At 45.7% G+C, this 12,946-nt stretch overlaps 1 protein-coding gene across 1 annotated transcript in view; it reads left to right on the top strand.

Annotated features, from left to right (window-relative positions):
• The window catches only part of RGCC (regulator of cell cycle), a 14,681-nt gene extending 3,020 nt beyond the window's left edge, over positions 1-11,661 (top strand). The window contains exons 3-6 of the mRNA XM_015559446.1: positions 44-353; positions 8,133-8,240; positions 9,974-10,036; positions 11,263-11,661. Coding sequence (XP_015414932.1) covers positions 44-353; positions 8,133-8,240; positions 9,974-10,036; positions 11,263-11,270 — 489 coding nt within the window. The 3' untranslated portion in view covers positions 11,271-11,661. The remainder of the gene's footprint in view (positions 1-43; positions 354-8,132; positions 8,241-9,973; positions 10,037-11,262) is intronic.
• Positions 11,662-12,946: the final 1,285 nt, after the last annotated feature.

Raw genomic sequence — 12,946 nt, forward strand, 5'->3', positions numbered from 1 at the left:
GGCCGGATAGCAGGCCGGGCTTCCAGGGGGTGCAGACTATTAGGAAACAGCAGCGGCGCGCCCGCGTGCGGCCACCGGGCGAGCGCAGGGATGGTCGTTATCCCGGGGAGCGGGCGGGACGGGGTGCCCGCGGGGCCCGGCGTCTGAACCCGCGTCCCCGCCCCCAGCGCCGGCCCTGGACTCCGCGGCCGCCGGCGACCTGACGGACGCGCTGTGCGAGTTCGACGCGGTGCTGGCTGACTTCGCGTCGCCCTTCCACGAGCGCCACTTCCACTACGAGGAGCACCTGGAGCGCATGAAGCGGCGGAGCAGCGCCAGCGTCAGCGACAGCAGCGGCTTCAGCGACTCCGAGAGTAAGTGCGCCCCACAAGGAAGGTGCCCCGCGCCCCGAGGCTCCCACCCCGTCTGTGCAGGAGCGCTGGGCGCGGTCTCAGTTTGCCTATCTGTAATCGGAGGGGTGGGGCCCAGCGAGGTGACCCTACCGCTCGGGCAGTCCCCAGGGCACTGGGAGAGTGGAGTCGCGGGGCGGTCGCCCAGCGGGGGCAAGAACCCGGGGGAGGCTCTGGAGGGCCTGTGGGTCTCCCTGAGGTCGGCAGGTGCCACGGGCTGGAGGGTTTCCTGAAGCAGCTGGTCCGGCCTCAGCCAGACGGGACTCCTGGGACCCGAGCCTTTCCACAGTTCCCTCGCCTCCTCTCCTTCCCCCTCCTCCCCTCTCAGCAATACTTTTCAGAGGATGTGGAGCAAGTGGCACAGGAATGGGGGTGGGAGGGGACGTGGGAGGGCACAATGCTGAAACATTTGTGAAACCAGAAAAGTTTCATAAACGGCTGCTCTTGGGAATTTTTGAAATAACTTCTTGCACTTTCTTTTGGCCCCGAGCTCCCCGACTGGCTGCTCCGCTACAGAGAGTTTTGAAAGAATCCCTGGCACTGCTGGGTTCAAGTGTTTTAGGAAGTGACCCCCCCTTCAGGCAGGCCGCTGGGGGAGTGTCGGCTTTGACTCCCCACTCAGACTGGACAGGGAGATGCTTCCTGGGAACTCCCAGGGTCTCTGTTCTAAACAGCCTCAAGATACACAGCTTTCTTCAGGAACCCAGATGTCCTCTAAGGATTATGGATGTCTGCTTAGGTGTCAAACAGCACATTGGGTGACTTTTCAGTATTACATGCTTGCCGGTTTCAAATTACCTACTTTTCAAAGTGATTTTGAAGCAATTCTGCGTTATTCTCGAGACTTCACTCCCTAGATGGCTACAGGCATGAATGGCACTCTCTTTGCTGCCCTGGACTCTGGAGGTGCAAGCAATGACCTTTCCTTGTAATTCTCTCCTTTTGAGATCCAAAGGGCAAAGGTTCAGTCCTAGACTTAAACATGAGCTGTCTCCTGAGAAGGGATAAAGGGCACGCACCACCCTTCAGAGTTTGAGTCAGAAACCCGAGTTCCAGCTGACTTTCTTTTGGCTGCCTTGCCCCAGGGTTAGATCTAATTGCAGCTTTGAGGCGAAAGGGAATGGAATAGTGTGCTGTTAATTTTCCGTTTTGTATTTTTGGACTTTGTGGCTAATGACCAGACCGCTTATATTTAATTTCAAAGGGAAGCCTAAAAACTTTTAAAATGTGTCTCACTATCTGTGGCCAAACTGAAATACATCTCCTTCTACTGGGGCATGGAGCAAGTTATTCATTGAGAACAAATTCTCTCCCCCACAGGAAAGAAAGCTGGGGCAGCCCGTCCAGTGCTGGTCTATTGCAAAGAACAGCTCCTTTCTAAACCACAGCCGCACTTGGCTGAAGTACGGTCTGAGCTCGCCCATTCATGGGTGACTGCAGCTCCCTCTGGGTAGGGTTTCAGAGCTGGGATCTGCTTTCAGGGGCCTCAAAGAGAAGGTACTAAACACATTCTGAACGGTTCTGGGGGGATGTGTGAAATAATCTGTATTGTTCTTAGGGTATGTGTGTCTATTTCGTTTTCTGCTTTTGTTGTTAACTGTTTAACTAAACCGTAGTTTGGTGTTTAGAGAAGTAACGGGGAGGGTATAAAGAAGGCTCCAGTGACATCAGTCTTTTCAACAGATGTGTAGTTTGTCCCCCATATGACTGCTTAGAACTAGTCTTGACAGAAGCGGTGTGTATCTAAATAGTAATTTCTTAAGGAAGCATAATATGTATATCTTAATTGCCACCAAGAATTGCGTACAGGCATTTGTTTTAATCATTTGTCTGTTTAATGCTTTCCTGTGGAAGAGAATGTTTGAGAGAGGTAGACCTGCTGAATTCAGTCCACCAAAAGGGAGACACACCAAGATAAGATAATAAGAGAGGGTCACTTTTGCCACGCCCTGACTATGATTACTATTAGTACTTATTAGCTCTTATTATTAGTGGTCTCTTTGCTGTGCTTTAAATGTGTTAGCTCATATGATCGCTACCACAGTTCTATAAGGTAGACACTGTTGTTTGTATTTTTCTGATAAAACATCAAAACCACATGGGCTCTCTCTCTCCCTAAGGCCTTGCTCTTCAGGGTGGATTGTTGGCTGGAATGGGAGCCAAGTCCTGAGGAATAGATATGAAGTCCCATTGGACCCAGATCACGTGCCTGTTTAGCAGTGGTGGTTGTGTGTGAAGGTGTATCTTTCAAGTGCTCGTCTGCTGGGGCAGTGGAGCCCAGGCTGAGCACCGTCAGCCCTGGGCGATGAGTGGGCTTCAGTTTCTCTGGCTGTAAGGTTGAACTGATGCTGTTTAATTAGTGCAATTAGAAATATCCATAAGCCCATAATTAGGAAGAAATACTTGCTCTTTTTAAAAAATGTACATTTTTATTGATTTCAGAGAGGAAGAGAGGGAGAGAGAGATGGAAACATCAATGATGAGAGAGAATCATTGATCAGCTGCCTCCTGCACCCCCAACTGGGGACAGAACCCATAGTGTGGGCATGTGCCCTGACCAGGAACTGAATCGTGACCTCCTGGTTCATAGGTTGATGCTCAACCACTGAACCACACCGGCCAGGTGCATTTCTGGTTTTTTTTTTTCTAAGAACCCTTCCTTTTCTCACTAGGTTACTTGCATCCAGAAGAGAAAGATAGACATTTCTTCTTCTACCCAAAGAAGCAAGTTACTTAGACAGGAAAGAATAACGGATATTTAATAAGGAAATACTCCTTCATGTTCCCACTTACGGAGTCCTAAGACATGAAGAGGACTAAAATAACAATTGCAAGATAACTTCACCTTAGGGGTGGCATTCAAATGGGGGTGATCAAAATAGGCTTGTTCATTTCTCCTACTTGGGTTCTGACAGGTAATCTCAGGCACCTTTGTGGGAGCAGTTTAACTTCAGCAGTAAACGGGCAGTGTAGTTAGGAGCTAGGGCAGTGTGGTTCAAACTTGATCATCAGACGTGCTGCAGGAGATGTAAACATCTTTGGTTTAAACTTATTCTTCAAATTATATTGTCTTCTCAATATTTCTAAAACTATTTCCAAAAATAGTGAGAAAACAATGTAGTTTGAAAAATAACTTTAAGCCAAATGTGTTTAAGGTGTGAAGTTTACTGTGTATGCTAGGGCTATTATGATATTGTAGGGCCATTTTAGGGGGAAAGCAACTGGCTTCCTTTGCATGTGTAATACCTAGAATGTTTGAATGTCTTTGCCTAGACCAGTGGTCGGCAAACTGCGGCCCTTGAGTGTGGCTCTTCCACAAAATACCATGTGTGGGCGCGCACGTACAGTGCGATTGAAACTTCGTGGCCACACTCAAGGGGCCAAAGAGCCGCATGTGGCTCGCGAGCCGCAGTTTGCCAACCACTGGCCTAGACTATTCCAGCTTGGCCCTGGGAGAGGGGACCTGATGGACCCGGAGTGCCAGCATGACGGAAGCATATTGGCTGATCAGACATGGGAGCCACTGAGACTAGAACCTGAACTTGTTCAAACCGGGGAACTTGTGGAAAACGGGGAGTTAGGAGCCCTCTGGTTGCCCTAGTACTGCGTTAGGAATTCTGGGTGGGTCACAGGTCTCACTCTGAAGGCCACCTGGAGAGGTGTCTAGAGGCACGAGCAATCCCAGAAGGAAAGCTGAGACGACAGCGGTGAAACTGAGGAAGGGGCTCTTTCTTCTTCTACCCCACTTTCAGGGAGGCTGTCAGAACTTAGATTTTTGAGGGGAAATTCGCCCCCCAACCCCATTCCCTGTGGCAAAAGGGAAACAGGTCCAAGGCTTTCTTTTTCTCAGTTGATTACTATAGTTTGCTTGCCTTAAACGTGTGGGATTGTTCTATATTTACAGGAACTCTGGCCAAGGTTCACTGTCTGTGGTTTTACTTCCCGCTGGACTAGCGCATGTTGGTGCTAACCCTAAATTACCTTTCTCCCCACCCCTAAACTAAAAAAGCACATCTACCTTTTAAACAAGCCTCTGTTTTTGCAGCCGAGTTTCCCAAGCTCTGTTAGTGATTCTAAAGTTAGATGTTTGTATATTTAATATGCTTACATTTCTTCTAACGGTGTCTTACAAAACTTGGTCCCTGAATTTGAGGTTCCTGGCTTCAGCACATGAAGTTGACTTGACAAGGATGTTTTATGGGGCTTTGGGTTGCTTGTGAGATGGGCTTTAGAGCTGATTGAAGTAGATGTAAGTCTTTAAAATATCTATTCTTGACACCTGCCAAGGTTCCTCAAATTATCACTGTTACATGTCCCTCAAGCCCCTATTAATAGCACCTGATACCCGGGTGGGGCAATAATACATTAATAATGTGTATTAATAATACACATTGCTGTCATTTCATTAGACTAACTGGCCATTACTTTGCAAGGAGTAGAGTTCCAGGGGAATGACAAGAACAGGAAGCCAGGCTTTGCTTACCTTTTAATTTACCACAACGCTTAGCATGAGATGTTTTTCATTGCAGGTGCTTAATAAAAGTCTATAATATGAAATTTTATTGGACAAAGGGTACAGAGAGGTCAAGAGTTTGAGGTACTTTTGTGTTGGTAGTTTGTTCTTGGGCGGTTTATTCTAGGGCACCTCTAAAGAGAAACTTTTCCTAAGGACTTTGCTACTGTCTGAAGAAGAAGAGGAAGCCTGGGCCCCAAATCTTGATTCTTACTATTCTCTCTGGTGACCTTTCCTGTCCTGGGTGTTCCATCCTCCATTTTGCCAGGAACTTGAGAATAAATCATGAAAACCATGGGTATCATACATGGAGCACCTCAGTTATTCCCCTTTTGCAAAAGAAACTAAGGCTCAGAGGTGAAGTGACCTGCACAGGCCACACAGCCTTCACGGCCTCTCTCCCACACATCTCCATGGCGGCAGCTTCTGTCAGGCCCACCATATCTTTGGGGCTCTTGAGGTTGTCCTTTGCATCTTTTTCATGAATAACATTTGTAGAATAATCCCACCGGGTGGGACTAAACTGTGGGAAGTTTTGGCTAAAGGATGCTGGGTTTCATTTCCTTTTGATAGGTGAACATTTTGGAGTCTGGAGTCAAGTTTGGTGCAGATTGTGCATAGGAGTTATAGAAAAAGAGAAGGCATCAAGGTGTACCAGTGAGCCAGAATATGAGCTAATGTGTATGTGTGTGTGTGTATGTGTGTGTGTGTGTGTGTATGTGTGTGTGTGTGTGTGTGTTTTCCTCCCAAAAGATGGGTATCTGGTGATGTAAAATAGCTGGAGAATTGGAGCAGAATAGAGATGAAGTCTGAAGTCCTGGCATGGGCCTGTGGTTCAGGGTGGGGTGGAGTAAGGTGTGGTGGAGAAACTGGCTCTCCGCGGCCAACTGTCTGTGGGAGATAGAGAACAGAGGTGTGGCCACTGAGATCCGGGCCAGCGAGTCTCTGGGCTTGGCACTCTGGACCAGGGATGGGGGTGAGATAATGCGCCAAAGGCCTAGCGTTCCTTCTGGCTCAGGAGCCTGGGCGCGAGGCCGCGTCCCCAGGGCCCGCTGTGGTTTTCCTGCTGCTATGACTTGCCTCGTCTTTCTCCCACAACTTTGTGGGCTTCTCCTGACTGTTGCTGGTGACAAATAGTAACACTCTGCTGTAGGTCTGCAGTGGACACAACCACTTCGCTGTTTGCTGGGAAAAGGCTTTCCTTGAGGAAACCCAGACTGCGCTAGAGGTGGGCCTAGCTGACAAGGCAAACAGAAGGCACTTGCCAAGTTGAGTCCCACTGAGTACAAGGGTCCTAAGAAATGTTAACAGGGGTGCCCCAGAAAAGTGTCCCGTGATCAAGCGAACTTGGGAAACAGGGCTTTCTTTATCACAAGACTTCTCAGGGATGTTCAAGTGGAAATGCACAATGGGAATCTCCAAGAATGCTCAGTGCGCCCCAAACTTAGTTGATTACACAGTTCTCTCTCTCTCTCTTTTTTAAAGGACCAGTATTCTGAGGAATATGTTTTTGGGGAAATGTGAGAGGTTCACCATGTGGACCTCAGTAGGTGTTCATCATCAAAACCCTGAAAAATGATGTGGTCCTTTCAGGTGATGTGAGCTGGACCTTTGAAGGTCGAAAACTTTGAGGGTTGGGCGAGTTTGAAAAAGTGGACAAGATGGGTGTGTGGGTCAGGAAGACAAGATGGTGCGGCCCCCCCCCCCGCCCCCACAACCCCCTGCAGAATAGCAGGGGAGGCAAGGGAGCCAGGTGAGATGCCTGAGAGCTTGTAGCAGCCTTTAGGAGTGAAGATAAATTCTCTTGGGACCAGAAACCTCTACTTCTGAAAACCCTTTTTATTCTGGGCACATCTTTTGTAACTTAGCCATGTTCATTCTGTGTTAAGGGGACCAAAGAAGGATGTGTTTGCCTCCTCCTGACCTGGAGGTAATTGGAGAATTCTTATGGAGGAGTGGGGCCTGGCCAGGCCCTCATGATTCGGCTTCCCTCTCTCACCTGAAGAGTATTTCCAGATCATCTCCGCTACAGCCGTGGCTGGCTTTGTGTTTTGTTTTAACCAGGAAGACTGTTGGCCACATCCTGCTTCCGCTGTCTGCTCTGCCTTTGAGCCCTTTGAGTTGGTGCAGCTCAGCCAGCAGCACCTCTCTGTCACGGCCGCATGGCTGGGCTGGCTGTGAGTTCGTTTCCTCTCCCTTGGCAGAATTTAGAGAAATAGAATCTCAGAACTTGAGAACGGGGAAAGGACTTTAAGGATTATTTAGTCCATTTTCCCATTTTATTGATGGGTAAGCTGAGGCCCACAGATACTGTCTTGCTCAAGGGCACCCAAGTAGCTGAACAATTTCCTTGACTTCCAATGCAGCCCTGCTTCTGTGACTTTGCCTTGCTGTCGGTCTGGTCTTTGGGGGTATGACAATAGAGGGAACCATGAAATCACTCAAAGTGTCTGTAACAGACAAGCTACCGGAGGAGAAATCTTTATCGTTGACCCTCTAGCTCCGTGATGGCGAACCTATGACACGCGTGTCAGAGGTGACACGCGAACTCATTTTTTTGGTTGATTTTTCTGTTAAATGGCATTTAAATATATAAAATAAATATAAAAAATATAAATCTTTGTTTTACTATGGTTGCAAATATCAGAAAATTTCTGTATGTGACATGGCACCAGAGTTAAGTTAGGGTTTTTCAAAATGCTAACACGCCAAGCTCAAAAGGTTTGCCATCACTGCTCTACCTTAACTCCAGAGTGTAAGCTCTCAGGAAAATCATGACAAAGATTCTCTCTTGAACAGGCAGGGAAAATTATTAAGTCATGGGATCCAACCTTGTGTTTATATTTTAGGGGGTTCAGAGGGCAGAAAACAAATTTTTTAGAAAAGATGATTCCTTATGTCTAAGATCCCAGATCAACCTGGTGTTGATCAGACACCTGGGCAGTGGGCTCCTCTGTGTTGCAAGGAGGCCAGTGTGGTTGTGGTGACTCCATCACACCTGACCTTTTTCAGGGCAGCAAGGGCCTTTGGTGCATGTGATTACACACACACACACACACACACACAGGCACACTCTCCTGTTTCAAATCATTTTGGGGGCATACATATAAAATCTGGAAATCAACCCATTTTGTTTACTAGAAATTTGTATCTTTTGCTCCTTTTGGTGATAAGCTGTTGATTATAGACTGAAGACCATTCCTAATGACTTATGTTTTCTTTCCTGAAAGGTGCAGATTCATTTTACAGAAACAGCTTCAGCTTCAGTGATGAAAAACTGAATTCTCCAACAGACTCCACCCCGGCTCTGCTCTCTCCTGCCGTCACTCCTCGGAAAGGTGAGTTCATTAGTTGGAGCTCGGTTTTTTTTTGCTTCCTTATTCCCTTCCTCTTCTTAGTCTCTTCTCTCTTCCCCCTGATCCTTAACCAATTTTTCCCAAAAGCAACATAAATAGATGACTAATCTCTTAGTATAGTATAGTGTAAAGTGGAATTTATTATTTTTCAGGATTTTGATCAGTGTGGAAGTGAAATCAGATAACACAATGGGGGTGGCATGGGGTCACCAAAAAAACCCCCCCAAATTCACAGGGAGAAAGAAAGCTAGTAGACACCACACAGCGCTCTGCTCGCTCTCAGGTGGTGTCCTTGAGACCGTGCGAGGACAGCACTCTCCCTGACTGGTGGGTTCCAGAGTTTAAAACTCAGCAGTTAGACCTTGCAGAAAGTAGCAGTCTTTTTATTGCATTAACTATTTAACCAATGATTTCACATGACCAATTTAGCAATTAAATGGGTTCATCATTATGAGACAAGAGATGATCGGACACGATTCTAAATAGCAGCTCCAGCCCATCTCTGCTGTGGTATGAGTAGCCCTGGAAGCTTTAAAGATGCCCGAGCGGCTTCTTATTTTTTGGAGCTAGTAAGTGTCTCCAGCTAGAGAGCCGAATGTTCTGTTACAGTGAACAAGGGCCCTTTTGAAAACAAAAGGAGTTTTTTTCTCCCTTAAGAAACATTATACTTGCTGAAAATAGTTGCAGAATGCAATAAAAATAGAACGTGGTTGAAGAGAAATATGAAGATCCCATCACTTTTCTCACTCTGGCAGTAAGGCAAAATTCTCTCTTTCAAAGGAGCCATTTTAAAACTCTCTCAGGATAGCAATATTAGCAGCCTCCAGGGACTCCGCCATTGTCCTGCCCTCCGTCTGTAACAGGTCTGTTGAATTCAGACAGACAGAGCAGTCTAGCAAGTGGCTTAAAACATGTCCAGATCTGCTACCTGATCCTCAAGAGGTAGGAATTAAAGAGGGGAACAGAGCCCTCCTGGCAAATTGACTATATAAACTAAAAACAAAGAGCCATTTGTAACCAGCAGGGGTTAATTAATACATATATCCAGTAATGCATTTCAGAGCAGGCATGAATGATGAATTCTACACAAAAAAGTAAGATATACAGAAAAAGTATGTATCAGGATACAGAGGAAACAAGATCAAGAGAAGGACTCGTTACCTCTTCCTGGCACTTGGATGGGATAAGAGAAGCCTCATGTCCCCTTCCCTGTACCACTTCGACAAGGACCAGTGGCTCCTCATTCATTTCATACTGGAGAGACTCTGAGGGCCTAAGGTGACAGTACAAGCAAGAAAGTGTCAGAGAGAGAAGTGCAGCAGGATGCTTACTGAATATTTTTGACTGATAACTCAAATCCTACACAATCTAAAAAGGAAAACCTTTTATCTTTCTTCCTTGCTCCTTACACCCCCCTTCCTTATGCCCCCCCCCCCCGAAGCTTTTAAGGCCTCGAAGGGAGGTGGTTCTTCCAGGTTGTTGGGGGGCGGGTAGGGGAGGGGGATAAAAGAAACATTTAGGCTACTCTTCAGAATGCAGTTCTGAGTTGACTGTAAGTAAACTCTGGAGCAGACACTGGGGTTGGTACAGGACACTCTTCACTAACATCTCTGAAGATAGAGAGATGCAAAACAGGGTCAAATAATAGTAGAAAAGGTGGGAGTCATCAGCTGTCTCTGATATGGGAAAACTGAACTCCAACTATTGTTTTTCAGCCAAACTAGGAGACACGAAAGAGCTAGAAGACTTTATTGCTGATCTTGACAGAACATTAGCAAGTGAGTACATGCCTGGTATTAAAAAATCAAACGGAAAACTAACCGACACCTCTGATAAAGTGCTGTAATGTTTACCAACTTGCCTGGGGCAGGAAGTTACACCATAAGGCTTCTTTAGGTTCCCATACAGGACCCTAGTGGCTCAGAAAGGAATTGGGAGGATCAGCTTGCCTTAAAGTAGACCGAGCAACTTTTCAAACAGCGAGACTAGGCCACCAGCAAACAATGGTATTTTGTTTGAGAAATGGAGAGTAAAAGTAGCATAGTCACTAGAGCAAGATTGGAGCTTTACCATCATGATGGTCTGCCAGGCTTTTCAGAGAAGAAATGAGCTGATTGGCTATGCAGGCATTATGCTGACAAGCCAGAGGGTTCCATCCCATAGCCAGGGAAATTCCCAGGTTTGATCCAGGGGCGTGGTGAGGTCTGACTTCCAAAGGGTTGGGTCCTGAGAGAGAATTAGCTGGGGAGATTCTGTAACCAAAGATCCACGCTAGTTACAAAAAGACCTACATTAAGTATGCGATACCTTATTTCCCATTTGACCGTTACACAATGATACCCCATGTAGTGTAACCAAAAATGTTGAAAAATGGAGATATCTGATCATAACTGCACACTCTGTTTCAAAAGGACAAGATTTCAGGAGCCAGAGGACAGCTAGAGCTTCTGAGATCAATGTTTCAGTAGCTCTGTTCTTTGGGGGCCTTGTTTAGTCACAGAACAAGTGTGGAGAATTGTGTCCTAGCCCCTTACTTTTTCAATGAAAGAGTTGGTTTTCCATAAAAAAAATATTTATGCTGTGCTTTGCTAAATAGCTGGGCAAAATCTGAAAAATTGGATCCAAAGCTGGTTATTTAAAAATAACTCTGTTCTTCACACTATTTCAGACAGGCATAAATATTAGGTGGAGGGTCCTGTGTGTTCTCTACCTGCAGAGTTATCGCCCATTTTCTTACACACTGTACCATCCTACATCAGAAGACCAAAGCCTGTTTTGACAGGGATTTTTTGTAATTACAGCTCAGTTGCATTAGACCCATGTAACAAGCCTGTCTACTTCATGGAAATTGCAGCGGGCTGACCAGTCATACCAGTTAATCAGACATACATTATGTGGGAAGCCTGCCATTAAGTTTGTTGCTTTGATGCATGTCTGAGATGGTGGTTAAGCATAGGAACTGTACACTTTTGTGAATGGATAACCTTATCTATCCTATTTACAGGTATGTGAGAAAAGGAGAAGTTCTGGGTCCTTTCATCATAAGGGAAAAGCCTCAGAAAGCTCCAAGGACCTGGTAAAATCAGCTACAGAATTTGCTGCCAGAAGGACTAGAGATGAGCACACACCTACCACCAGGCCATTCCCAGCTGGTCCTAAAACTAGCCTTTGGGCTCATCCTTGAGCAATTTCGACAGTGAAACTGACTTTGTTTACCTGCTTGCAGCATATTAGAGCAGACCACTCATGCTAATATTGTATTTCTCTTAAAAGATGGCTTTCATGTAATTTAAAGTGCTTTTATGAAAATATTTGTAATTAATTATATATAGTTGGAAACAGTGATATGCTTTCCTCAGTATAATATATTTTTGTATGCAAATAAAATTTGAACTGGAATCTGTATTTTGCAAGCTTTTTCTCCCCCTCCCCCCCTTATTTCTTTCAATATATTACCATTCAAATAAAGTGAGAATGACATGCCTCTTGACTTCTAACAAGGATCTTGGATGCTGCCAATTGTACTAGACCAGTGGTCGGCAAACCGCGGCTTGCGAGACACATGTGGCTTTTTGGCCCTGTGAGTGTGGCTCTTCCACAAAATACCACGTGCAGGCGCACACATACAGTGTGATTGAAATTTCATGGCCCATGCGCAGAAGTCGGTTTTCGGCCTGGGTGAGTCTATTTTGAAGAAATGGCGTTAGAAGAAGTGGGGGTATGTTCGCTGAGGTCGACCCCTCAGATTGAGGACGTTTTTAGCAAAGGCCAGCGTAGGAGTACCCTAATTAAGTTAATAACAATGTACCTACCTATGTAGTTTAAGTTTAAAAAATTTGGCTCTCAAAAGAAATTTCAATCGTTGCACTGTTGATATTTGGCTCTGTTGACTAATGAGTTTGCCGACCACTGTACTAGACAATAGGATGGTAAACTTAAAATGTTACTTTGTTTTTTAATCCTCACCTGAGGATATTTTTTCCATTGATTTTTAGAGAGAGTGGAAGAGAGAGGGAAAGACAGAAATATTGATGTGAGAGCAACACATCGATTGGTTGCCTCCTGCCGGGCCAGGGAGGAGACTGCAGCTGAGGTACATACCCTTGACTGGAATCAAACCCAGGACCCTTCAGTCTGCAGTCCCAACACTCTATCCACTGAGCCAAACCAGCTATGGCTTAAAATGTTACTTTGAAACTCATTTCTGAATTCTAGAGGAAAATGTATGATTAATGGGAAATTTTAATTTGAGAATTGTGGCTTTGATGGAAGTTGAGTTTCTCTTCTATCTCTGTTAGCCTATCTTCATATCTTAGCATCTATTTTTAGGTATCATGGGCTCTCTCCTTTGGTTTAAGGGAAATATCAGTTTCACTCACAATCCAGGACTTAAATCTGAGGGAAACTTGGGGCAGCCAGAAGAGTTGGTGGTGCTCTTACAAATCTCTGTGCTAAGGAAGATTTGATGTACTGATCTCAATGCCCATGTTCAGCTGGCTTTGGTGGAGCCAGAGGGTCCAGATGCAAGGTCTTCCATCAGGTGGGCTTTGCATGTAGAAGCCAATGCTCACCTCCTCTCCCTCCTGCCTTTTTTGGAGGCTGGGAGAGGTGTAAAAACAGGAAAGTTCATAATTTTCTTATTTATGATTTTCTATTTACAAACCTCTAAAATGGCCCTAGCTGGTTTG

Source organism: Myotis davidii, unplaced genomic scaffold (assembly GCF_000327345.1).
Source record: "Myotis davidii unplaced genomic scaffold, ASM32734v1 scaffold70, whole genome shotgun sequence".
In the NCBI taxonomy this organism is placed as follows: Eukaryota; Metazoa; Chordata; class Mammalia; order Chiroptera; family Vespertilionidae; genus Myotis; species Myotis davidii.